Source organism: Candoia aspera, chromosome 15 (genome assembly GCF_035149785.1).
Source record: "Candoia aspera isolate rCanAsp1 chromosome 15, rCanAsp1.hap2, whole genome shotgun sequence".
NCBI lineage: Eukaryota > Metazoa > Chordata > Lepidosauria > Squamata > Boidae > Candoia > Candoia aspera.
The window spans coordinates 14768500-14795759 of NC_086167.1; the positions used below are offsets into that span (position 1 = coordinate 14768500).

Genomic DNA, 27260 nt, shown 5'->3' on the forward strand with positions numbered 1-27260 from the left:
TTAGATCTTTTTTGTAGCAGGGTAAGCAAACTTGAGGCTTTGGGGATCAATTTTTTATTTTTCTAACTAGAAGGTCAAGATTTATCAACTGGGCTCTAGTGCAAAATACTGTCACAAGGCAGATATATTCTTCATAGAGCGAGCTCCTACTAAGAAAGATGGTCTTTCACTGTTTTTCTGGGACTTTCCGGCAAAACATAATGTGCTTTTTTAAGGATCTGCAGAATCCATGTTTCCTATAGAAGTTGTCCCCTCTGGCTTAGATGACAATGGTGGTAGTGATGGTGATGGTTTAATGCAAAGAGCCTTGCGCTGCTAAATCCTTTTGAGGTGCTTCCTTTCTTCCCCATTTTTACCACCATTTTGAAGCCATCAGAATAGTTTCCAGCTTCCCAGGAAAGCCTATCCAAGCTCCTCCAAGCTTGGGCATCAATTAGTGCATCTTGAAAGCCTGCTGTTTATCTATGTTTTTGGAGAAGTACAGCAAAGCCTGTCCAGATGGCTTCCCATACTAAGGGCTGGAAAAAAAAAATCTTGCCCTTGTGAGGTTGTCCAGATGACTAGGACGGTGTTTCGCAGCCATCTGCTCTGGGCTCCCCCATGGTGCCGTCGTTAAAGGAGCCTGCTTGTCTTTCCATGCAACTCTGTCTCGCCAGCTCCCAAACCTGTTGGTTGTCCATTTGCAGTTGATTTCCACTGGCCGGGATTGACCCATGCCATCTGCTGCTGTTCTGAGATGGAGGGCTGGAAGGACAGTCATACCTGCAAAAGGTTACAAGCGTCACACGACAGCTGCACTTCTCAAAGCCGCCTGTGACGCTCGTAACAGAGGGAGGAAACAGTTCCTTGGGCCAACCTGACCACCACTGGTGGCCGATTCTGGAGCACAAAATAGTTTCCAGCTTGAAATGTAGAAGCTATTTGGTTCCTGAGTATTATCTGTCTTATCTTAGCTGCCTGCCTGCCTGCCAGTCCACCAGTCATTGTTCCTGACAGATGCAATTGCTGGAAAACCACTCTGTGGAAGGTTGGTGATCTTCACCCCCTGGTGATGGGCTTCCATGGGAATATTGCCTCCTGTTTGTGCTATTGCCAGTCTGTGTCTATATTACAGACCCTTCGTGCAGACTTCCTCCTATCTGAGGTCCTCTGGCTATATCAGACTTCAACTCCCACCCTCTCCAGAGCAACCCTCTCAAGCTCGAGACATGGGTTACATTTCCATTTAAGTTACACCAATTACTTCCAAATGTCCATCTTATACCTTTAAATGCAGCTAGGCCTCTCTGCTTTACGAGCACGAATTGTCCCTTTGTCCAAGAGAATGCGAAAAGCAGCCCAAGCACAATAAATTATGTTCTTTTTAAAAAAGACGAGTTTCAACAAGAACAGTCTGTTCAAGCTAGTTTTAACCAAATGGGGTGCCGCCCAAATTCGTTCCAACTGACCCCACCACACACACACTTCAGACCCACCCTATCCACTTCTCCAAAGCAGAGCATCCTGGACAGGCCCAGATTTCTCCGGTGGCCACTGGTGACATCATTTGATCTGCTATTAATGCTAACGCTTTGTGGAATACACACTGGCTGAGCTAAATTCACCGGGTTGGTGATGCAATCTCATTGCTATGGATACAGATGCTGTAGCTGGAGATGCTGGCGGTCCCTCTACCAGGATGCGGTCTGGGTCAATAAAACAAGAGCTGGCTTGGGGTGCTAATAAAGGGAGCTGAATAGGAAAGTCGAAACAGCAAGTGGGGAATCCCATTTTAGTAATCCCTTTTGTTTGCTTTCTGAAGGGAGTTGGGTTTTCAATACTGGTCCGATTCTCCGTTTCTGCAATGAAAAGAAAAGTGAGGGGTGGGGAGGAGGATGGGCATTGAAGCCCAACTCTTGAATCGGCTTATGATGGAAGTCAGATATTTTCAATTTTGGATTTTTTGGGTTGGCTGGTCTGCCCCACCCTTAGAACTCAGGGGAAGGGATGGGAAACACCCATATGCAACATCCATAAAAAAAAGCAAAATTTATGGCCAGGTCTTACAAAATGTCCGTACAAGGGCTGGACCTTATAGATGCCACACTGGGATCTTCCCTTCCCCGAGGAGGTAGGGGGTTGTGTAACTGAGATGGCCATGTTTTAATTTCACCACAACCTTGTGATTTACTTCTGAGAGAGCAAAAATTATTTGTCAGAAGGATAATAAATTAGCAATAGGAGCACTCTTTGGGAACCATCCCCCATATACCAAAATGTGATGCTGGGGTGGAAGCAGTCGCCTAGACACAAACTTTCTCAAAATGACAGCCCTATTTTGATGATTCTGAGATACTTCAGGTCCCACAAAATAGCTAGACTTAAAGATTCCCGGCCTTAGCCAAGAGACTTGACTGAAACCTGATGGCACCGCAGACAAGTTGCTTCAAATGAATTAAATGTCAGAGTGAATGATGCAGGAGGGTGGATAAGTACTCGGGTGACGCATTCCATCCCATCGTAGAGAGGCAGACCAGGATGTCAAGGGAGGGCCTCTGCAAGAAGCATTGGCTCATGTTTTTGGGACCTGTCTCTTCTATGGGGACCTCTACACCCACCCCATTCCCCATACCAAGTGCTCCAGAGATCTTTTTATCAAACTATCCATGCATGGAGAAAGACTCCAAAAGTGGCAAGTAAGGAAACCCTTTGGGCATCTCCCCAGGTCCAACATCATTGCGAGAAGCAGGAAGGGAGAGAAGTCAGTGGTCTTCCCTTTTGCTTGTACCTCAGACTGTATTTTATATCAATATTTTGAAATTTCATGTAGCTTGTATATCTTTACCCTTTTATTTAATTATCTGGGGCAGGAGTGTCCACATGGTGTGGTCAAAAAAGACAGATTGATGCGATTGAGCCTCTGCCTGTTTCTTATGGGCTGTGCACACCCCCACCCCCATTCCCTTAATCCAAAGCAAGATAATCCTTGGGGGGAGATGGGCGGTAATAGAAAGTTGAATAATAATAAATAATCAGTCCGGGATGCCACTGTGCAAACTGTAATATATTGATTGATCGATTCAGGTCACTCATTTGCACGCAAATGACTGCAGCAGCCCAGAAATTATGTTTACCTAGAGATCTCTGGTCTGTAAGCATCCATCACAAATCAACTCTGCGTTAGTGGCGGTTAATTCTGTCGAAAACCATTAGCAGCAGGGCGTTGTCTTTAGGCACTCGCTTAATTACCGCACTCCGCTAAAAGAGCTTGCGTTCCCGGCTAGGTGTCTGCCACATTCCCATTTCTTCGTGCTGTAAGATGCTAGACTTCACAAATCTTGCTGCTGTGACAAGCACACCCTGGCCCTGGTGTTTCTGGCGGCTGGTTGCCGCTCCACTTTGCTGTGAGCAGAATTTCAGACCATTACAAGACCGAGCCCAGGAAAGAAGGCAGCCGGTTTTTTGAGCTGGAAACACAACCTATTTTTAACGATGCAATTTTATTTCGTTTTCGGGGGCGGGTTGTTTGTTCTTCAGTCTTCGTGGGAGTAATGATGTGATGCAGCCCACGTGGCTTGTGATTGATCAGTCTGCCCCGGGATTCGAATGTATACTGTCACTTGTTTAGGCAAATCAGGAACTTGAATTTGCCTCGGTGGAAGAAAACTAGGATACGAATATAATAAATGAAGAGATGGGGAAAGAACTAAAAAAAGAGCAGAGGGTTTAGGCCAGTGTTTTCAAACTTGGCTCTTTTAAGAAGTGTGGACTTCAACCCCCAGAATTCCCCCGCCAGCATGCACGTCTTAAAAGAGCCAAGTTTGAAAACACTGGTTTAGGCAATTTGTCATAATTCTTAACTGAAATTGTAACCCTATTCTAGTTTGGATCTGGGTAACTTGTAGGCATGCTTTGATCCAGATCTACCATCCCGTGTTCTCAAATCTACATCTGAAATCCTTTATTTATAAGCTGTATCCATAATCCTTTAAAAATAAGCATTATTATGTTTGTTAATAACACTCACCCCAAGGACGCATTGTACGACCGGTTTCATCCTTGTATTCGGAGTCATCACACATGGGTAGCCTCTGTATCTTAGCTCTTCCATATACATTGAACCCTTTATTTGGGTTTGAACTCAGAGTATCTATCCTTTACTTAATTTGGTTGATGGATATGGAGAATAGGGCTGTGTTAGTAACAGCTTTCTTTCCCCTGCAGAATGTGATCGCTATGTTGTTGGGAGTGGTGTTGTTTGGCCTGGTGGAGATGAAGGTCAGGATGATGATGAAGGCGTTTTGCATTCTATTACAGGGTAGTCCTCGCTTAACGACTGTTTGTTTAATGATGGTTCGGAGAAACGACAGGGCTAAAAAAGCTACTTGTGACCCAAGTAGTTACGACCAAAGTGAGGGGGATGCAAATTTGCAGGGGTGAAAAGGGACCTTGGAGGCAAGGAAGGGATGGTTCCGTGCAGGGACTCCAGTTTTGTCTCCTCACTTGTCACTCTTCACCCCCAGCCCAAGACAGAACGATGTTCTATGTGACGTGCAGATTGATCTATCCTATGGAGCAATTTCTCGCATACTGTCAACTTCCTCACTTATACTGCAATTACAATGACAGTGGAGTGATGGCATATAAATACAGGAGAGAAAACAGGCTGGGCCAGAAGTAAAGCTGGATAGAAAAGCAGAAATTTCAGGCTGTGTATTATATTTACTTCCCGGGTAGAATATGTGCTTTGTGATGGGATATTGTGGTTCTTAAGAATAGGATCCACACCACTTTCGTCCGTTAAATATTTAGGTCGTCGCTCAGGGCAAGCTTAATTGTGCGCTTCAAAAAGGCACAACTTCAAATCTGGTTTCAGAGCAAGGCGCTCAGTTCGATTCTTCCCTGTGTGGTTTCCCAGTTGACAAAATAACAGCTTGAGCATGACTGAAGGGTCATGGCAGAGGTGGCACCCAGTGGCCCTCTGATGTTTCAGAACTACAGCTACAACTCAGCACTCCGCTTGTGAGAAATGCTGGAAATTGTGGTTCTGCGACACCTGAAGCTCTTAGGTGTACAGATTAGCAAATGTCCCAGTTCAGCCTTTAACTTTTCCAGTCTACAAACAAGAGGAAGAACTGGTGTGAAATTCTGGGCAACAACAAATGCTCAGAGCTGATCGTCTGGCTTGGCCATTATGTTCTGAAATGAACGTCAGACACCAGAGAGTTGGTCTACTAGTCGCATAAAGGAATTGAGCAAGGGTGGGGAGAATGATCTAACACAGAAGAGTAAAACATAGGGAAGAAGCACTTGCTCGTAAGATTTAGAGGATATTATAGTAGATAACAGATTGAGCAGCATGTTAGTTGTATGTTGGTCATGCCTTGGGTGGCATTTGAAATCAGAAGACAACTGGTGTTGCATCAGTGCAACCATTGTTTCCCTCACCAGCTGATTCTTACTGATTATTTTCTGTCATGGAGACCATCAACCCTGATGCTGATGCCAACAGAAGTTTTTTTCCAAACCTATCAGGCACAGACGTTCCTGTTGACCATGATAATTTAGACACGCTGTATGTGAAGATCAGCTGGGGAAGGGTTTGGCCTCTGTTTCTAACGCCTCAGTTCCTAAGGAGGTCCATCGCCTCACAAGTCTCCTGTCATCCTATCAAAACATCAGAGTCACCCAGCTGACAGTCTTGTGCTGGTGAAGACCTGCCTTTGGTTATTGGTGCCTGTGAAAGGCTAAGTGATGACTTTGCTATTTACAGGCAAATGGGGGGACAAGAAAAATGTAATAAATGCGTTGCTATCAGTTTCAAGTCAAATCAAAATCTTTTATTATGAGGATAGATCAGAAAATGCTATCAGTTTATTGGAGTTGGCCAGTAGAAACTTATACTTTTCACCTGGGGCAAAATGCTGCCCACCAGTCCATGGACACGTGGCTATCACTGAAAGTTTGAACTCTAACCAACATTAAACGAGAGAACTACGTGAGTCTGAATCAGCGTCCCGCAAGCTGGGGTCATCCTGATCTTTTGGGACTGCAGTTCCCACAATTCTTGGCCACTATGGCCAACTCATTAAATCATGCACTAGAGCCATCCTGGATGGATGAGGATTCAGGATCAACTATCCAAAATTGGGGGGGGGGATGTTGTGCATGTGGGAAGGATTTTTCTCCCCCCAGGTTTTCCTTTAAAAAAAAACACTCTTGAACTTAATTTAGGCCTCATGCTATAGGTTTCATTTCCAAATGTTTTCTTAAGACAATAGGAAGCCATGCCACCAATTCTTAGCATTATCGTTGGGGGCCAGGAGCCTTCCATGCGAGAAGGTAAGACGCAACTGAAGCATCGGTCGCCGCATGTCCCATCCTGGAAGCTGCTGTTGGCGGCCGCGTCCCATCAGAATTTCCCTCCTCCCATCTCCTGAAAGGTCATTCCGGTTCCCCTGACCGGCCTGCCTGGGGACGGTGGTCCAGCTGTCCTTTGCGTCCTGTTATTTCTGGCCGCAAGGAGCAGATGACTGATTGCTTGTTTGACATCTACTGGAATGGCCCTTTCCATAGCTGCTTGCGCAAGATCATGTGCTGCGCCCTGCTCCACGTTGATTCCCCTCTGCCCGGAGATTTATTTCCATGAAAGCTTTTTAAGTGACTGCTGTTCTTCCTCATCACCGTGTCCCTGCCTCTCCAGGTTTCTGTTGTGAGTCATTTAATGTGATTACTTTAGCTGAGTCCCTGTCTGCCCTAGAAATCCAGCAACGGGGGTGGGGGGACTACTGGGGCCCCCCAAAGTGGGTGAGTTAAGCTTCTTCCTTTCTTAAAAAAAGCAGAACGCCTCAAACATCTGGGCAGCCTGCCTAGAACATCGGTCCCTCCGGCTGGCACAGTTCCTGCCTTGCCAAAGCCGGACTTCTTCTGGAGGTGAGAAGAAAGTGAACTTCGGCAGGTCACCTGTTTGAAAGGTGGCTTATCCACCACTATCGTTTCCTCCTCCTTTAAAACCCAGTGTCAGGAAAGCATTGGTGTGGCCTAGGACTATCTCTGAACCTGATTCTGCACTTGGCACCATCCACTCAGCCTTAAAGTCCCAGAATCCTCTGCAGCAGGTAGAAATTTCAGGGTTGGCACATAACTGGCCCTTGGCAAGTAAGTTGGGGTAAGGTGAGGCATTCCTAGTAGTCAGAATGTTTCTCCATCCATCCATCCCTCTGCCTTCTCTTCTTCTTAGTGAGTAGGGAAATTTCTTTGAGAGAAGGGGAAATACAATCCTTGTCAATTCCCTTAGCCAGGGTTCTGTGGATCCAGGAAGAGTTGCAAGGAGGTGCGAAAGTCAACCTGGATTCTTTCAACCTGGATTCTTTCATTTTCACCGCTTGCAGTGGTGTTTTAACAGAAAAAACATTCCTTTTTTCTGTTAAAAGAAAAATGGTGCCTTGGCAGCCAGGTACATCCCCCGATAGCAATTGTTCAGATTTGTTTGCGACAGCCAAATTAAAGCACACAATGTGTAATGAACACATCAATGGAGGAGCAAAGGATGTTCTTTCCTTTTTGAATGGATTGGTTTTTATTATTTGGAAGGTTTTTATTATTTGAGAGGCTTCAGCAGCTTGGGACATGGGGGGGAGATGGCTTTTGGAAACCTGTTAGCTGGGAGGAGCCGTGACTGGCGCACGGTGTTCCTGCCTATTCTCGGGGGTTTAAGATCAGCAGATGTGGGAACAGCAGCAGCAGATCTTCAAAATAATCAGCATGATTCTGCTGTCATATAAAAGTGTTCTTCTTTGCACGTCTTCGTGGCTTCCTTTGCTGTTTCTGTTTCTCTACAGGATTTTAAGTGGTTCTTATATTGATTGGAAAGTAAATGTCCTGTTTCTTACGCTTGGTTTTTCCCCCCCACATCATTATTAATCATTCTTTTTGTTAAACATGGCTTTCTCGTCGTCTTGTTTGCCTGCCAAAATAAAAGGTCACTACTGAAGTCTTTTTTACAGTCAATTCGTAACTCAGATCTCAGCTTGTCTTGAATTCCCAAAGTGGCAGGCTCTTTAGAAGCACGTGTAAAACACAAATGAAACAAAGGGGGGGGCGGTGGTGCAGGGAAATGAAAGAACAGGCTATTATTATTATTATTATTATTATTATTATTATTATTTGCTTGGTAAGGGGTACTCTTGTGCTATCCATCCTGACGCTGCAGTTCCCATGGATGGGGAACACAAAAATATTCTTAATTTTCCCAGGTTAATTTTCCATCCATACTAAGGCAGTGCTGAAGGGTTACAAAACAGCATGCAAGTTTTTGAGTTGCCAAAACCTCTTCATCAAGCAGGGCTTATTTTTAGTCATTGCATGTAGCCTTCCTTGTTAAAATAAAATAACCATGGGACATCCTTCTTGTTTCAACTCGAACACAGAGTTATATACAGGTAGTCCTTGACCTATGGCCACAATTGGGACCAGAACTTCCATCACTAAGCGATGCAGTCATTAAGTGAGTTGTGCCCAATTTTACAACTTTTTTGGCTGTGGTCGTTAAGCGAATCACTGTTGTCATTAAGTGAATTACATCATTAAGCAAATCTGGCTTCCCCCATTGACTTTGCTTGCCGGAAGCCCCCTGGGAAGGTTGCAAATGGTGATCACGTGACCCTGGGATGCTGCAACCGTCATAAATACATGCCGGTTGCCAAGTGCTTGAATTTTGATCCCTTGACCGTGGGGACACTGCAACGGTCGTAAGTGTGAGGACTGGTCGTAGGTCACTTTTTGGTGATGTTCAGTTCCAGTTCTCATTTTTAGCTCTAATATTGAATTGATTTGTCTATTTCTGTAATTTCAGAAAAAGAGCCGGGAAGAGACTTGTGGTGAAGGCAGTGGCGTCGAGATTTTGGAAAACCGACCGTATACCGATGGCCCAGGCGGCAATGGGCAGTATACTCATAAAGTATACCATATTGGTATGCATATTCCCAGTTGGTTTCGGTCTATCCTGCCAAAGGCAGCCCTCCGAGTTGAAGAGGAATCGTGGAATGCATATCCTTATACAAGGACGAGGTACCACCCTGTGATTTTCCCTCGCGTCTTTACACCATCGTATCTTGGAGTAGGAGGCCAGGATGTGGGGAGACGAGAGCGGCCCGCATTCCTGCAACCATTTTTCCTGCCCGAGTGCGGTGGACTTTGCCACACATCATGGCAGAGTTTAAAAATAAAGATTACAAGCATTTGGCTATCTATGATGTCCAAGACAGCTTTTGTGCTGGGGGGGAAAAGCAGTGTTTTTGCTTTCTCCAAGTCAGCGTTTACAAGGCAGCGAGCTCGCCCAAGTTCTGCCAAGTTTGCAGAAAGCTGATGTTCATCTTATGAAAACCAAGGTGCTAATGGATTCTGTGTTACCCTGTAAATCCTTGAAGCCTTTTCTTTTCTTTTGTTTTCTTTTTCCTTTGGATAGCATCTGCCTTTATTACACACACTGTGTGTGTGGGGGGGGAGGGGGGTTCTGATGCATTTTGAGGCGAAGAGGTTTTTAATCTAAGCCTTTCGGCTGCTCTTTTTTTTTCTTTTCAGGTACACCTGCCCATTTGTGGAGAAATTCTCCATTGATATCGAAACCTATTATATAGCTGACTCAGGAGAGCAAGCCAACGTGTTCAACCTTTCCCCTGCAGAGAAGAGGCAGGCTGTTCTGGGTGAGGATGGTTTTTTCTCCAAATGTCAGTTTCTATCCTACAGTTGCTAGTGTGGTCAGGCAGGTGAGTCCCTGTTGCACCTTTCTGCAATCGAGGACCATTGCAAGGTTTTGGAATTCAACTCTCATATTTTCAGCACTCCCTCCCTCCCCCTCTCTTCTTTCCCCCTTTTCCTTCCTTCCTTCCTTCCTTCCTTCCTTCCTTCCTTCCTTCCTTCCTTCCTTCCTTCCTTCCTTCCATCCATCCCTCTCCCTTCTTTCCCTCCCTCCCTCCCTCCGTTCTATACATACATACATACATACATCCCTCTCCCTTCTTTCCCTCTCTCTCTTTTCCTCCCTCCCTCCCTCCTTCCCCCTCCCTCCTTCCCTTTCTTCCTTCCTTCCCTTCCTCCCTCACACCCACCCACTACCCCTCTCCCTTCTTTCCCTCTCTCCCTCTTTTCCTTTCATATGGAAAAGGCAGTCCTGGACCTTTTGAAAGTAACTGAGACCTGCCCCAGAAAGTTGCAATCATTTCAATACGTTTGAAAACGGGAGGCCTTCCAAGTCCCAAGGAAGGGTGGTCAGCCTTCAGGGCATTCTGTACTGCATTCTTCAGAGATAATTTACTTCAGAGATAATTTACGAGCTGTGGAGGGCCGTTCCTACTAATAGATTGCTTTGGTATTTGGGGGAAATTGGTGGATTCTTTCTGAGAATGGATCCAGGGCTGCCCCAGAGCAGAGCCAGCCTGCATGTGCATGCCCAGGGCACCTGATTCGCAGATGTGTTCTTGCCAAGGACAGCAGGTTCCTTCCTTGGTGACACGCACAGGTTGTGCCCACCCCAGTACTTGCTGGCCAAGGACCAGCTGCTCCCTGGCCAGCCCTTGTGGCTCTTCCAGCATCTGTCTTTGGTTCCATTTGGCTCAGGGATTAACCAGTCCTCCAGTAACTTCTGGAATTGCATCTCAGTCCTTAAGCCTTTGTGCAGAAAGACAAAGGACTCAGTTGCTACATCCTGACTTAAGGAACAGCTTGTAGAGCTTGAGGAATGATTTCCCCTCCGTCTTTGAACAGTCCAGATGTTCTCATTCACCATCCAAATTCATCACTCAGGATTGCATCCCTTAGCTGGGGAGGTAGCCCAGGTGGTGAGGAACCCCAAGAATTGCTGACATGCAGAACTCAACGCGATTATTTTGATAATCATCACCTCCCCCTCCTTTTTTTGAAGGAGGGGAAAGAAACCAACATTGCAAGAGTAGAGGGTTCTCAGTGAACGCTGATGGACATTTGGGGCAGGAGAGCATCACGTTCTCCATAGACAACCCTGCTGTGGTAGCAGGTGGAGTTGTCTTCTTCACGTTTCACTGAAGAAGGTTAGCCAAATCTCTGGAACTGGGTTAGGGAGTTATTCTTCCTCATTAGAAATCACACCCAATTAACACCAGTGCAAGGGCTGACGCTGACAAGGTCAAAACCAAAGGACGTGAGGCCATACAGGTGGATTGGGGTAACATCTGTTGAGACACGAGTGACACTCAGTCCCTTGTGATGACAGGGTGGGGGGGGGAAACGTAGGATTTGAACCTGGGCTCTGCAAGGGGGAGGGCTTGAATCCTAGAGTTGTGGGGAGCTGATTGTGTTGGTTATTAAGGGTTCTTTCAGAACCCTGCCATAACTCCCATCTCATTCCATGCTGGAATGAATAATTCAGTGCCTGTTGCACCTGGAATTTATAGACTACTTCATCCTCCCGAGAACGTTTAGTGGGGATGCTAGAACATTTTTTAATCTGAAATTTAAATGTCCCCTGACACCAGTTCCAAGATGCAGGCTTATTTTAAGACAACCATTAAATTAGTTCTGCTACATTTCTTCTCTCCTCTACACCCTCCCTCCCCCCATCTGTGATAGGTTAAATAAAACTTTAAAAGGTAGAACATTTGGGCTACAAGACACCAGCAGTGACCGGTTGTAGCACACACACTCATGTGTGCATGGTGGCATTTCCAGCTAATGGCAAGCTTGTGGTGCGGACAGTTTTAATGGCATGGATGGGGTTATTTGGGAAGGACTGTGTCCCGTCAGTCAACCCTGCCTGCTTCTCCCTAACCTGTGGAATCCTTGGTGCTCTCTGAGCCTGGTTGTTTCCTTGCAGATGTTTCCTTACCAGACTAGGCAACATCTTCAGTACGAAAATGTTTTTTGCAACGTAGGCTCCAGATATTAAAAATCCAGAACCAAATCTTGCTTCCAAACGCAGGAACCATCATTTGGTGGTGCGGCACAATTTTTGCATGTACAGGATGTCCCAAAAGTCTTAGTGCAGTTTTAAGCTTTACTGACTTAAAACTGCACTTAGACTTTGGTAGAAGCCAGCTCAAATTCGTCCGTCTCCAGTTAAAATGCAAACATCAGTCACGTGGGTTTGAAAACTCTGGGAGCTGATCTTTAGAGCGACCGTCACCAACTGGAAGGTGGCTTTGTTTACCTTGGCACAAGGCCAGTTTCTGTGCTCCCGATTCCTAGATTTCAGCTGCGGTTGGCATTCTCCAGGCCTCAGCAAGATGGATAATTCATGGGAATGACTGCAGAAAATTGTGAAAGCTGCAGCAGGACTTGAACTGCTCCCCCGTTTCTCATTTCACCTGAAAGATAGATGAAGAGACCTTTTCCAGTTGGAAAATCTCTGTCTTCTGCAAAAGGATGAGTCAATGGGCTGTTGGCGGGGTCAGAGCCATCTCCGTTGTGCTAAGGCTGCTAGAATATGGTGTCCTTTAGAGAGGTGTGACCATCATGAGACTTGTAGAAGAAGATGCTCTTTCTGGCTTCTCCCGAGGAAGTCAAGGCTACCCAGCTTGTGACAAACTGGAATCAACTGTTTAAACACCACCTCTTCTTGTCTAAATAGGAAGAGGCGGGGATGGTTATACTGTTTGTGCAGTTATCTAAACGAAACAAAACTTTAGGTAAGGGTTCTGGAGGGACAGCTTCCTGTGGCTTGTATTTACTCTGCGCATTTTCCCCGCATTAGATCCTATCGATATTGTTAAAGAGGCCGTCCCTCCCCATGAATACAAATCAGAGGAAGACCCAAAGGTGTTTAAGTCGGCCAAGACAGCCAGGGGCCCTCTGCCAGAAGACTGGATCAAAGAGCACAAGAATAACCCTGGGAAATATCCCATCATGTGTGCCTATAAACTGTGCAAAGTGGAGTTCCGTTACTGGGGGATGCAGTCAAAAATTGAGCGCTTCATTCATGACGTTGGTGAGTCTTTGATTTCCGGGTCTTTCAGGGTGTTCCTGGCTCAGCCCCCCAGAGGGAGCCATTCCAGGACAGCCTGCTTTAACCTGGGGCCCTCCAGATGTGTTGGGGTTCATAGAATTTGGGAGTTGTCATCTTGACTCACCTGGAGGATCCAGCTGGGGAGAGGGAGTTCTCCAAGACTGAAGAACCAAAGATCCAGAAGAATTGTAGGAAGCACTATGCATAGTTCCTCTTACCAGGATTGAGCAGCTTAACCCAACTTGGTGCCTTCCACATGCAGGCAAGCACTGCACCTTCCAGAATTCCCCAGCTGGTGTGGCTAGCACACACCTGGAAGACTGGACGAGAGGCCTTCCCCAGTGGATTCTTCAGTGGAATCTATATTAAACTGACTCCAGACGTGGTCTGCAGGCCCAGGATGAAACACATCCTGCAATTGAACAAGTCCAGTGAGCTCCTGCCTAGATGGGAGATGCATTCCTTAGAAAATGAGGTCCCTAAACGATGCTCCAGCACATCTGTGGGACAGAGGTACACCTTCTCAAGATGTTCTAGCTACCTTCACAGCTTACAGAAGCATCACAAACTCTCTCCAAGGGTCCAGAATTTCAGGAGGAGGGATTTATATCTGCATAGGGAGGAAAACATGGAGGTTTAGTACCAGAGTAGTGGAAAATGAAAGTGAATTAAAACAGGAGGAGGAGGTGGATAGAGTGTTCCATGTTTATAGACGAATTAAGTAAAAAAAAAAATCCCATTCTGCCAAAAAGACATCTGAGTGGACAACGTAAATCACTGAGAGTAGGATGGAGAGATGACATGAAAGGGGAAAGAGCATGTCTGAACATGAATCCCAGTCGATGATGGTTGGCTTTGGTTTTCCCCCAGGCTTACGGAAGGTGATGGTGAGGGCTCACCGGCAGGCTTGGTGTTGGCAGGATGAATGGTATGGACTCACCATAGAGGACATCCGGCAGCTGGAGAAGGAGGCCCAGTTGATGCTGGCTCAGAAGATGGCCCAGTTCAGCTTCAGTGAGCCTGAGCCAGAACCACACCTTCCCCAAGACCCTCTGATCGAGCGCAACGTGGAAACCAAGGCCATATCTCCATCCATCGAGGGGGTGGATGCTGCTAGCAATATTGACGAACCTTTGCCAGGGCGAGTGCTAACTAAGCAGTGGTCAACGTCTTCCAAATCCTCTTCGAAAAGAGGAGGTGAGTCGGGCCCCAAAGCTGGCCAAAGGAGAGCCACATGACCCAAGGTTCCACTGTAGCTTTTAGTGTAGCGTAAGGAGAAAATTGGGGTGGTGGTGGTCGTGGTGGTCACCATATGAACTGCGTTGGATAGATTGACTTCTATTTTAAGGCACATTCACTGGTATCTTGGCCTCACCTACATTACGGGATGAGGCTCCTAGCCAGTATTCTTCTTGGCTTCTTGGCCCCAAAAGACTATGTGTCTACTTCCTGTGTCATAGACCATCACCACCGAAAGCTCCAGCCAGTTCTCCAGTTCTCACACCGTTGGGCCACACAATCCAGACTATGCCCACCGTGTCCTGTGGAAGGGGCTGCTGTGGGTGGGAAGATGCTTTTCAAACCACTGTTGTTGCCTCCATTAAAGATAAAGACAAAAAGATAAAAGGAAGAAGGCTTCCTTCTCGTTCTTCAAGGCTCAGCTGATGGCAAGAAGTCCATCTGTCTGACAAGAGTGTGAACTTTAAATAGGCGACCAGTGCAGAGGTGTTTTGTACCTTTGAAAAGTTATACCCATGGAGATGTCCCAACCCGGATCAAATTTCTCCCACCACCAGCGGTCTATTTCTCTACCTGGTCAGAGAGAAGTTCCTCTCCTAAGGCTGATAGCAGATCTGTAGCTCTCCGCACACTCTGGCTGTGTGCACAAAGGACCTCTTAATTTTCACCTAGCGAAGCCATGATCTTGGGTGGAGAACAAGCATCTTTGCTTGCTCCTTATCACACCCCCCCCCGCAGCTGCTCTCTTGCCTGAGACCAGTTCCAGCCAGTGAGATCAACAGATGACAACACGTTGAGCTAGGCACGCATGTCCCAGTGGGCTTTTTAATCATCCTTTTGAGCTTGGCTTTAGAAAACAGCAGCTGCCCACTGGTGTGCTTGGTTTTCTGCTGTTCAGATGTGAAGGCAGCTCTTCGGTCCCTCTGCATGCCACCTTTCTTGGTTTTCTGCTGTCTGAGTGTGACCCCTGGAGTAAGCAGGGGACCTGTGCGATTCTCCTATTTTTAGCAGCTTTTACACAAGAGCCTTTAATGTCAGTCTAGGGTGGTTTAGTTGTCATTCTGCTCCCTCATCCCCAAAGGATTTAGAACAGGATCAGCAGGAAGGGTCTATAGAGCCAACACTGAAGACATAATTAGTTCTGTGGCTCATCCCTGAGGAATACTGTGGCCTTTCCACAGGACAATTAGTAAAATTAGAACTCAAAGCAATTGCTGGCATCATCAGCTTGTCTTCTGGTGCTCAGGACCAAGGGAGAAGGGATTTGGAGTTCCTGGGTCATCCACCATCAGCTGTTGGCTGACTTCTGGGTGGACTGAAGAAGCTCCAGGCCATTCAGTTGCTCCTCTTGGCATTGGGTACATGTTGATTTGCTCCTCAGCAGCCTTGGAATTAAAGAAGGGAATCCAAACGGGTGTTTCTGGAAAAGGGTGAGGTTGGCTCGATAGCATGGTCCTCCAAGAGAGATGCAAGAACAAGCATCTTTCTCCAGTCCTTCCCGCTCCCCCCCAACTTTCTCAAAATTGTCACTTCCAAACTGCCCCTCCCCAGTGCACCCTCCATTGGGAGGAGGTGATTTTGTCCAACCACTGGAAGGAAAACGACTAAGCAGCTGCGTCCACGTTCTTGTTCCACATTGTAGCATCCAAGGTTGCTGATCACCAAAACAATTACTGGTCAGGAGTGGGGGGAGGAATGCATCATGTCTAGCTCAGCCTTAATTTTGCACAGCTGCAAGACATAAGCAGAAGTCTCCCTTTGTACCCCTTGCCTGACATTTCCCAGCGTTCCGGAGAAAAGTGGATTTTTCTGTGGGGGCCAAGGTGCAGTTTTTGTGAGTGATGTCAACTGCCTAGCAAATGTCTGGAAGCTGTTTTCATCTTCTTCCTGTGTGCACTAATTTGTTAGTGCATTAATTTGTTCCTCACTGCGTGGTAAAGCCATGTCTTCATCACTGGGAGAATGCAAAACTCGGGGCTTCTCTGCTTAATGACAGGCGGAAGGTCTGGTTCACAGAGGCAATTAGTGTTGGGAAAAAAAACTGGATCAGTCGTTATCTGATCTCAACAACTGCTGAAAATGTGGATCTGTATTCTGGGGGATAGGTAGGTAGGTAGGTAGGTAGGTAGAGATAGATAGATAGATAGATAGATAGATAGATAGATAGATAGATAGATAGATAGATAGATAGATGATATAGACAAATAGATTCCTCCATTTGCAGTTGTTTTTCCATTTCACGCAAGGGAAAAGAGTTCTGTGTGCTTCAAAAGCTTGCCGATCCTTTTTTTCACAAACCTTGCTAATAGGGGCAAGAAGCTTTTTACTGCAACATTTGGGATAAAACCACTTTCCACTTCCTTTGCTGAACTGACGGCCTGTAGATCCAAAATGATTTTATGTGGCCTTCCCAAGCTTATAAATAGCCACCCTTTCAAAGCAGCAGCGGAGTCTCTTGGATTTGCCAGGCCGTCTGGGCAGTGGGCTCTGAGAACTGTAAACAGCAAGTGACAAAGTCGGGGAGGAAAATTGGACGGAGCATTGGCATTCTTGGATTTGCTGTGCCCTAAAGCGAAGCGGATGGGTTTCCGTGGGGCTGCCCAGCTGGGTCTCTGCCAGCAAAGGCACCCCTTGGTCTCTGAGAATAGCTGATGGTATAAATCTCTCTCTTCCTCCTAGCAAGCCCCTCGCACCATAGCATATTGGAGTGGAGAATGCAGAGCATTGCGAGGGACTCGGACGAGAGCTCCGATGACGAATTCTTCGATGCACATGGTAGGTGGACAAGGAGGTCCAAGATGCTCGGAGGGGCAAAACAGGAAGAAGAGGCCATGAGTCATCCTCCCTCCTCAAGCCCTCTCCCAACTGGCAGATGATAAAAACCTGCATTTTCTAAGGGAAAATCCTGGCCCGTTCTGCCCTGCCTTCTGGAGATCTGCTCCCTGGCGTGGCTTTGTGGCCCTCCTTCGTGGTTTCTAGTTGAAGTGATCTTGCAGAGTGCAAAGGAGTTGGTTTGCTCAGGTGTGAGCCTGCCAGGAGGGTGACTCAGCACCTGATTCAGGGACCTGGCCGTAATTAACAGCTCATTTGCTGTGGTGTCATTAACTGCCTTGTCTCTGTTTGTCATCGGTTCAATCTGCCAGCAAGCGTTAACGCTGACAGCTGGAGTGGGGACTCTTAGCTGCCCTCCTGAAATTTTGCAGAGCCCCTCTGAGAATTTAAGGTTCCCAGCCTCTGCTTAACCCCCAGTTTGGCGTTGCACTGGGGTTGCCCTGAAGCAGCTGGAGACAAAGATGGGAGGGACAACACCGAATGGAAAGCAACGGGTTTTGCTGCCAACCTGGCACGTCGTTGGGTTGTGCTTGGTTTTCAGAACTCAAGAGGAAAAGGCAGCGGAGGTGCTGTGAGACATGCTAATGACACCGTTCTTGGATAGCAAGAACGATGAAAAAGGTTTTGCAGAGGAGAGAGGTGTCAGAAGCACCCATCAGCCCTAGGAAGCAGGCCATGGCAATCCGCTTCTGAAAAACCTTGCCAAGAAAACTGCAGGGACTTGTCCAGGCAGTCTCTGAGAATCGGACACAATTGAATGGATTAAAAAAAAAATCAGTGCAATTAAACAAGCAGATGATTGAAGCAGGAGCCCTTTTTCAGATCAGCTAAAAGTCCCAAGCAAATGGTTTTCAAAACCACAGCTTTCCACGTTTGACCTGCTGGTCTGCAGAGCTGTCAGAAAGCAGTGTGTTGCTGGTGTTTATGTCCTAATTGTGCCCGGGCCTGGGGCCTTGAGCGTGTGGATGGTCCCATCTCTTGGCTGTATTAATATCCATGCATTGCTCGCTTGGCAGCCATGTATATTTATTTTGTATTTATTTTATATTTTAACTGTTTTGATTGTAATTGTTTTAATTGTTTTATGGTTTTATTGTTGTAAGCTGCCCAGAGTCACTCGCTGAGATGGGCAGCTATAGAAATCAATCAATCAAATAAATAAATAAATAAATGCCCTCTTCTCTTCTCTTCTCAGAGGACCTGTCTGAGAATGAAGAGGTGTTCCCGAAAGAAATTACAAAATGGAGTTCAAACGATCTCATGGATAAGATCGAAACGGCAGAAACCGATGAAGTCCCAGGTAGCATATTTGCGGAACGAACTGAGGATGGCAAACCTGGGGCTGTAATCCTCTTGAATCTTCATTCTTTTAAGTCAGGTTGATTATAGTTTTGTGCTACAGTCTGATGTTGGCTTTATACAACTGAAGAGTTTTGGAAAGGCGGTGGGGGACCCCTTCTTCCCTGCAGCGACATGTCTTCTCCGATGGAAGGGGGAATCTTGGGCTACTCCCCCCTAGCGAGATGGAGGTCCAGAAGATCCTCTTCTGATTATGCAAACTTTCCCCAGATTGAATCCTCAAATTTATCTCACTGGCAGGAGATAAACCTAGTTTGCATGCCCACTCTCTTTTCCTTCCAGATGATCCAAGCCTTGAATCGGCAGCGGAGTATCATGTTGGATGCAGCGTGGAAAGACTAAGTATCATTGAGGTACAACATCTAAATAAATGTCCTGCTTTATTGAAAAGCAAATCAATTGGCTACATGCTTACCTGTTCTACACCCGACATCTGTGATGTGTCCATAAGACTTGGGGCTCTGAATATGGAGTCTGAAGCAACTAATCTCTGAGGATGCTACCAAATTCATCAATGGTGCTGTTCAGTCTGCTTGCATAGAAGCAAAATTGTTAATTCTTTTTTTATATGTATAAAGGTCCCTAGAAAGGTGCCTGGAGGGTGTGATCAAAAAGGTCAAGACGGCAGCCGTGACAAAGTGTTTGAAGCTCCACACGTTTTTTTATGCATGTGGCATGCAATCACACCACTGAGGTCACCGCCTTGACTTTTTTGGCCATTCCCTGCAGACACTCCTGTCTCTTTTGACATGTTGGGTGGTGATGGTAGCGTCTGTTGAAAAGGGTGTTCTTTCCTAGACCCTTTCTCTCCCTTGAGAAGCTGTTACCCCTTTGGGCTTCATATATGAGAAGCTGTTAAGGTAGGCTAGCTTTTAGACAGTTTTCTCATCTCTTGGGGTACATGTATGCATGCATGTGGATGCAGAGGCCATTTTTGCATCCTGTTGCCCTCCAGATATTGTGGACCACAGCTTCCATCTTTCCAATCGGTTTAGTCTTTGGATGCTGCATCTGAAGAGCATCAGCATTAAACGTCTCAGTGCCTGAGTAGATTTGCAATTCCTTTTGCCTGCAAATGCAGAAGAAAAGCTCAGGGATGCACCAACAGTGAGTGAGTGCTGAGACTAAAGCAGAATCCAGAAATACCCCCCAATTCAGCCAACTCAAAACACCCTTGGCTACTTTATTTTCCACCAGGTTTCACCCTTCGGCCCATCCAGAATCCCCTCCTTGCAGGCTGCGGCTTACCTGAGCAATGAGGGAGTTTTAAAATCACCCTCAGCCTTGAGAAAAGGTGGTCATCCCACACTTTTTAAGACCCCTGATTTCGGTGTAGCCAAAATGGCGATGACTTCAGGATGGAAACTTTATGCGGTCCTTAACTCCATGCAAAAAAAGAAAGCAAGGAGTTTTCTGGGAATCAAGTTTTACCCAACAGTTATGGTTAATTATAAGGAGAATCAACACGTAGGAGCAACAGCGTTCAGTTAAGGTGCCAATGTGCCAAAGAGAACTTCGAAGTGATACAAAAAATTGAACGGGTTCCAGGAAAGTACTCAGGTCTATTTTTGTTACCCTTCCAACAGATCCTTTGTGTTTATATGTCGTCTTCTCACTTGTGGCAAATGAAGCCATCTATAGTATCCGGGTAACCACGGTGCATGCCCTGAGATACTTTTAGGTTGCAGCACAAGGGCTCTGCCTAGCAAACCCCCAGCCTAGCCAACATGCCAGGGGATCTGAAAGTTTCCAGATAATTGGGCCATACCCAAGAGTTCCTGCCTCTCCAACAGGAAGCGCCCTAGGTCCTAAGAATCCATTTGATCTGAATTTGAATTTGATCTTCCTCACTTTCTGCTTTGCAGGATGAGGTTGTACCTCCGCTGGTGCAGCCCAGCCAAATCCACGTCCTCCTCCTGGTCCTGCATGGAGGCAACATCCTTGATACGGGAAGCGGCGAGCCAAGCTCCAAGCAGGGGGACGTCAACACCATTGCCGCAGCCTTCGATACTGTCATCAGGGTCCATTATCCGGCCGCCCTTCGACGGATCGCCATCAAGTTAGTCCCTTGTCCGGCCATCTGCTCTGAAGCGTTTTCCCTGGTTTCCAAGTGAGTAGCTGCTTGGTTTTCGGGACAATGGGGTAGGATTTAGGGAAGGCAAAGGGCAGGGTAAGCTTGTTTTCCAAAAGAGACTTGGGGTCTGTATTCCATGGTTGCTGTTTGGCATATTCCCTGGTTTTATTAGTCAATGTATTTAGGCCCTAGCTGTGGGTCTCACAGCTGTTTTTGCTTTTGATGGCTACGTGTGTGGGTCTGGGAGAGAGACTTACTTAAGCTCTGATGGGGCATAACCAAGCCACCAAAACCAGTATTCTATCTCCATCTGTCCATCTATCTACTGTGTCTGTCTGCCCACCCATCCATCATCACTGTAGAATTGGAAATCTGATCCTCTGCAACATGCAGCAAAATGTTATGTACACACATACCTGTATATTTTCCTTCCTTCCTTCCTTCCTTCCTTCCTTCCTTCCTTCCTTCCTTCCTTCCTTCCTTCCTTCCTTCCTTCCTTCCTTCCTTCCTTCATCTGTCTACACATGTATCCTACTGATCTATCTATTTCAGAAAAAAAACCTGACTTCATACTTGCATGATGACTCATCCAGGCTGAGTATAGCCTGCAGCAATCATCACTCTGAACCAATTTATTTCTTTACTCATTTATTATTTACGGGGTGCATCTTCCACCTTCTGCCGATGGTTATTTCAGTCCACATATAGACTTCCACTGTTTTAAAGGCCACTGATTTTCTCCCTGGAGTGCGGCGGCTGGGGAAGGTAGCTGTGCAGGCCTGAGTCATGGTAAAAGCAACAGCACCCACAGAAGTCTGTGTTTCTAAGAGAGTATTGGAAGATTCCCCTTAGCTAATGAACATGTTATTGGTTGGATATGTTGGCTTCGAGCAGCGCCTCTCAACCTCAGCCACTTTAAGATGTGTGGACTTCAACTCCCAGAATTCCCCAGCCGTTCTTGCTCTCCTTAACAGAGCATAACCTGGACATTTCATGGCATCTCCTTTAATCCAGTTCTATTAAGAGTTGGCTGCAGCTGGGCATTACAGTTAAAACCTGGGCAGTTATTGCTGCCGCTGCTGCTGCTGTTGTTATTATTATTATTATTATTTAGATTTAATATAGCTGCCCACCCCAGTGAACTATGGGCAGCTACTGTATATTAAATTGGCCTTTCCTAGAAAACTTCCTGTGAGATGGGCAGCTATATAAATTTGATTGATAAATAAACGAATGAATAAGTTAATAAGTAAGTAAGTAGACGTTGACTTCTGCTCCTCCTCTTCCTCTTTAGCCTCAGCCCCTATAGTTACGATGAAGGCTGCCTTTCCAGTAGCCAGGATCACATTCCACTCGCAGCGCTTCCTCTCCTGGCCACATCCTCCCCGCAGTACCAAGAGGCAGTTGCCACAGTGATCCTGAGAACCAATCAAGTGTACGGTGACTTTATCAAATCCCAAGAAGGCGCATCCTTCAGTGGCCAGGTGAGCAGCTGATGGCCTCTTCCATCATCAGAGATAAGCTAGCCATCCTCTTTCACGGCTTGGGGAAGTTTATTGAATCAGATCGTTTAATGAGGGTTGACTCAAGACAAAAAAAAAATCAATACTAAGTCCATTGCCTTATTAAATAACCCTTGGTCATTGAAAGGAGTCGATCTGCAGATTGAATCTGCGAGTCTTTGGATTACTGCCGAAGAAGTCTTTGTCCGCCTCGCGCACAGACACGCCCTTGAAATAGCGGCCACAGAACTTGCTCTGGTTCCTTGCAACACTGTCTTTCCACAGCTCTGTGGGACTCCCATCTGAGGAACACCAGCGGGCAAATCGTGGCTCCTTTCCTCACATCAGGAGTAGGCAAGGCGCAGTCTTTCAATGTCGCCCTTGGCCTCACCTCCAAAGTCCTTGAAAGCAGCGTGTTCACACCTCTGGCAGGAATTTGGTCTCATGCTGTGGTAACTCCACTGGTCAGGGTGACGTGGGATTTGGAAAGAGAGAAATCAGATGCGTCTACACACCCTGGACTTTAGTTGTTCCAGTTTTGGGCCCTGACTCCTCTCACCACTGGCACTGAACTTCCTGAGGGAATGTTCTAGTAGCCACATACTTTTTTGGAGGAGAGAGAACTTCGATGGTGACTTGGGTAAAGGACTTTATAAGCTATAACCCTGCCAGTTGCTTTTTCTTCATCCACGACAATCTGAGGGGAATCATTAGAAATCAAGTGTCTTCTCCTTTCAGGCTTAGCCCACGGGCCTTCCATGTAGCCATGGATGGAGGTGGCATTAGTCAACATCTGGCACTAGTCAACAGCACTGGGCCCGTTTTCCTTAATCTAAATTTGTTCTGTTCAGGGGAGAACTTCCCAGTGAGCCCTCAGACATGGCTTTCTAGACCATCCCTGTGGCCTTTCGTCCCGTGGCCTTTCATTCTCTGCTTTCACTGGGGAACTTGAAGGGCTGGTGTCCCTGGAAAGGAATCAGATATGGGATTTGTTTTCCCTCCCTCAGGTGTGCCTGATCGGGGACTGTGTGGGGGGAATCCTGGCCTTCGATGCCCTTTGTTACAGCAACCAGACCACGCCGGAGAGTCAAAACAGTAGCCGCCGCGGGAGCGTCATCAGCGTGCAGGTAAACGAGACAAAGTCTCAAGCTTGTTCTGGACTGAAAGGAAAGGAAAACGTGGCTTAAACCAGGTTGGTGCAGAATCTGTGACCCTTGAAACACCAGTGGGGGCCCCCGGGGCCACAACAAAGATTGCCACTGAACCGTGACGTTCAGTGTGACCGATGGAAAAACGATGGGATTAATGGTAAGTGACGGCATCAATGGCTTTTCATTCTATTTATCTTAGGTTTAGCCCTGCTTGCTTCTTTGTCGCGGCCCTGCCACTCTGGGGAGGGAGGGCTTTAGCTCAAAACGGGGCAGGCACCAGTGTAGACGCAGAGCCTGAGATAACATGTCCCAAGGGCATAATATGGTGATCATTCTGTCCCTGCCTAATTCCCACATTTCCCCTCTGCCAGGCCATCCTGTGGTTGCATAAACCTGTTTCGCCCTTTAGCTAATACCTTGCATCCACGAGGATGCAAAACGCTTGGTTAATGCTGGTTATCTCTGCAACCTAAATCACTCCCCCTCGGGCTGGTGGTAAGCCCCACAACGGCCACAGGAAGGGTCAGATCGCTGAGCGCAACCCGACAAGTGAGGGGTCAACCACTGACCTCTGGCGGGTCCAGCAGCAGCCGCCCTTTGAGCTGGCGGTCAGGCCGTGCGTGGATCTCCTTCTTTCTCCAACAGAGCATCGACGCCCGTCTGCCCTTTCTCAGGAGTCTGACGGCCTGGCCTTGTGCCCTTCAAATTCCAGGACACGGATCTCTTGTCTCCCGGCATCCTCGTGAACAACAGCTATTGCTCGGAAGGCTGTGGCCTGGAAGCCACGCGGCACCTCAGCCGGAGCACGGCCGACCTCCCGCGCAGCCACGAGGAAGATCCCAGGAAGCAGCAGCTGCTGCGGAAAAGGAGCGACTCGTCCACCTTCGAGCCGGACACCCTGAAGCAGCACCAGGCGTTCCTGTCCAGGTAGCTTTGCAGAGTGGGAAAAGCTTGTTTCTCTGCTTGTGCACAACATTTTTCGGACCGTGCCAGATGGTGTGTGGAGTGGTGGTGGACAGATCTCCCCTAACGTCATCCCTGCAGTATCAGCCCTGTGAGGTAGGATGTGCCGAGAGAGAGGAATGGGCTCAGATCGCCCAGGGAACTCCATGGCTGGGCGGGGACTTGAACCACGTTTCCCTGGTGCCCTCCGGTTTTGAGCAACAAATCCCTGAACAGGCCACTGCCCTCCACCCCTCTACTTGCCCTGGAATTGGGCTTGAAATTGCCCTGGAATTGACTTGCAGATTGTTCCAAGCTGATAAGAATGTGTGTCCGCTCAACCGCGTGGCCATCTATTTTATTTATCATGTCTCCCATCTGTAGGAAATTCTCTCGGTATTGTTCCCAAGATTTATCGGATTCTGTGGTGGCTTTTGTTTTCCTCCCGGCACTAAATAATATTGCGGGCTGTTGTCTTCCTCCTGCCTCGGAGGGACGGGAAAATTACAACCCCTTTGCTTCAAAACTCCCTCCTTGTTATTAACGGCCTCCCCGGCTCGGTAGATCACAGGGCGAACGGTGCCGGATTGTTGAGACTGTACAGGCCATGCAGTTGAAGCCCAAGTCTCTGTACAAGAGAGAAAGTCCCACCTGTCCAGAAGAGATTTGAGGCTCAGCCAGGTCAACCGTGGAGAGCAGAGAGTTTTAGCGCTGGATAGGGAGATGCTTCAAGACTCCTGTTAGGGTCAGCCATGGAGTTTCTTCTCAGTGAGGGGCGACATCCTATAATCTTCCAGCCAACTGGTGGATGGATATTGTCCAAGGAAGCTTAGGACTGCAGAGTCTACCCAGATCAGATTCCATAGATCCTCTGTTTCCTAGAAATGCAGTTTCTGCCTCTCAACGTGTGTGGCTGAACAACAGTCAAGGGGCTGAGCATAGCCTGATGCTCTGGATCTGCAAAAGTGGTTCTGGGGTGACTCCTATGTGGCATCCGGCACTTCCTTTTTAAAAAGATTTGCAGTTGTCCTGTCCTGGAGCAAAAATGCCAGGTGTAACTAGAGCTTTGCTCCATTGCTGCCCCCGATTCTCCCTGGCCAGGGAAATAAATAAAAATATGCTGGGTGGCAGAGACCAGAAAGCAAAATGGGAGGGTGGAGGGTAGCACTGTGCCCAGCATCCCCCCCCCCCCCGGGCCCAACACAACCAGGCCTGACAGCCTCCTGATCCAGATGGGCAGGACAATTGTGTGACCGATGATGGCTCAGCTGGGTGATCATTATGAGAATATGTGTTAGGATGGTGGTAACGTAAGGTTGTATGCAAGCTGGTAAGATTGCCTTCCAGCCAACTGCGGTCTTCCTCTTTCATTTCCCTCTCTTATTTGATCTCTCTTGTTTCTTTTCTCTTAACCCCTTTTAACTATCCCTTTTTGCCCCGACACCTTCCTTGAGGAAGAAATAGGTAAGCGGCATTCACCACTTTCTGTATTACAGAGAAATCTAGAGCATCGGGGGGCCTGGGGGGAGCCATCTGCCAAGAAAAGCCTGATTGCAATTCAGGAGGGCAGATTAATTTAGCAGTAAGCCCCTTTGATCACAGACTTCTGAAAAGACTTGCCCTCGTTGCAGAGCATGGTATTGTCACGCATGGAATAGTTCAGAGAATGAAGTTATATTGGGCCAAGAATGGCTGAAAAGTTCTGCAGATTTTCTTCTCCGGTCAGGGATAACAGGAACGCGACGGACATCGGAAAACGTTTTTTCTCCGAAAGATCGTGGGTTGGAAATGAAAAACTGGATTCGGCTTAAGGAGTTGTAAATGTATTCAGAAACATTTCAGCCAACACCTACATTTTTTTCCTATCTGTTGCATTCCATGGGACCCAAACAGCTGCCAAGTCAGATGCTGGTGTCTGTGAATAACAACAAGGAATACCAATAAAATGGGGTTGTTAAAAAGTAACGAGAGAGAGAGCAGAGCTTTGCCCATATATTCTTCTAATTTAAATTTTGTGATCAGAATAATTCCACGTTGCATCTTCTGTCCAGCATGATAATGCCACAGAATCAATGGTTAGATTGTCCTCTATCCGAGGTGCTCGTGACCATTTTTCTGTGCATTTCTTACAGTAAAATTGCATGTCTCGTTAACTGGAGCGTGATGCGTTTTCCTGATTGCCCATCGGGAAAATATGCTTTTTGTATGTGTTGCTGCTGATGTCCCGTCTCCTTCCTTTTCTAGTTTACAATCTAGTGCTCTTAAGAACTTCCCGGGGTCAAGGCGATCCAGTAGTTCCACGCAACTGGACGGTGGGAATCTTGGGAAATTCGAATTTGAGATCACCGACTTCTTCCTGTTTGGGTCTCCCCTGGGGCTGGTCCTTGCCTTACGAAAAACCATCATACCAACTCTTGACAGTAGGTTCCAGGGTGGGGAGGAGCGCCTTCTGAAACAACATCTTAGTTTTCACAGGTTTTGTGAGCAAAGATGGAAATCTGGGATGAGACCAGCATGAGCGTTTTTCAGAGTTTTTCCTTTCTACACAGAATTCTAAGCTGCACAGGATTGCTGTAAAACAATTGACCTGTGCCTGCAAAGTCACCTTCTCACCTAGACATTCCTTCAAATTGCTGAGCAATTTTACAACCCTTCAAAATATTTTTATCAGCTGATAGATAAACAAGATAAGCGAGCTTAGAGTATTCTGTAGATGTTTTTTTACTAACTCTTTAAAAGACATGCGATCAAGAAGTAAGACATTATGCATTATAAATGATGTTACGAATTATATGATTATATTATAATACATTACTAAGCCAAGTTGCCGCAATAAAATCTGGTGTGACTTCTAAATCTGTCTGTTCCCGTGAGCACCTGCATGTTTCGTTTAATAAAATACAGGTGAGACAGTTGCTCTGGGATTTCACGCTAAATTGAAGAGCACTGAGACTGAACAGGGTTTAAGAAAGAGCATCTTTCTTAACCATCCACCTCTTTGAATATATTATTTATTTAAGAGGGTCGTTTTTATTCTATTGTTTTAGTGTTTTATTGTATTTTAGCTAATATTTTATTCCTGTTTTATTGTAAACCAAAAAGACTTGCTCTCTGAGTGGGATGGGCAATGACTAAATTTGGTTGGTTGGTTGGTAGGTAAACAAACAAACAAACAAACAAACGTCTCTAAATATTGCTTAGGTTTC

At 46.7% G+C, this 27260-nt stretch overlaps 1 protein-coding gene across 1 annotated transcript in view; it reads left to right on the forward strand.

The window, feature by feature from the left end:
* PITPNM2 (phosphatidylinositol transfer protein membrane associated 2) overlaps window positions 1-27260 on the forward strand; it is a 103321-nt gene that overhangs the window by 61101 nt on the left and 14960 nt on the right. The window contains 12 exon segments of the mRNA XM_063315847.1: window positions 8834-9048; window positions 9562-9683; window positions 12704-12937; window positions 13826-14152; window positions 16874-16969; window positions 18222-18326; window positions 18668-18738; window positions 20251-20495; window positions 21754-21943; window positions 22969-23088; window positions 23825-24039; window positions 26299-26474. Of these exon segments, the coding sequence (XP_063171917.1) occupies window positions 8834-9048; window positions 9562-9683; window positions 12704-12937; window positions 13826-14152; window positions 16874-16969; window positions 18222-18326; window positions 18668-18738; window positions 20251-20495; window positions 21754-21943; window positions 22969-23088; window positions 23825-24039; window positions 26299-26474 (2116 nt within the window).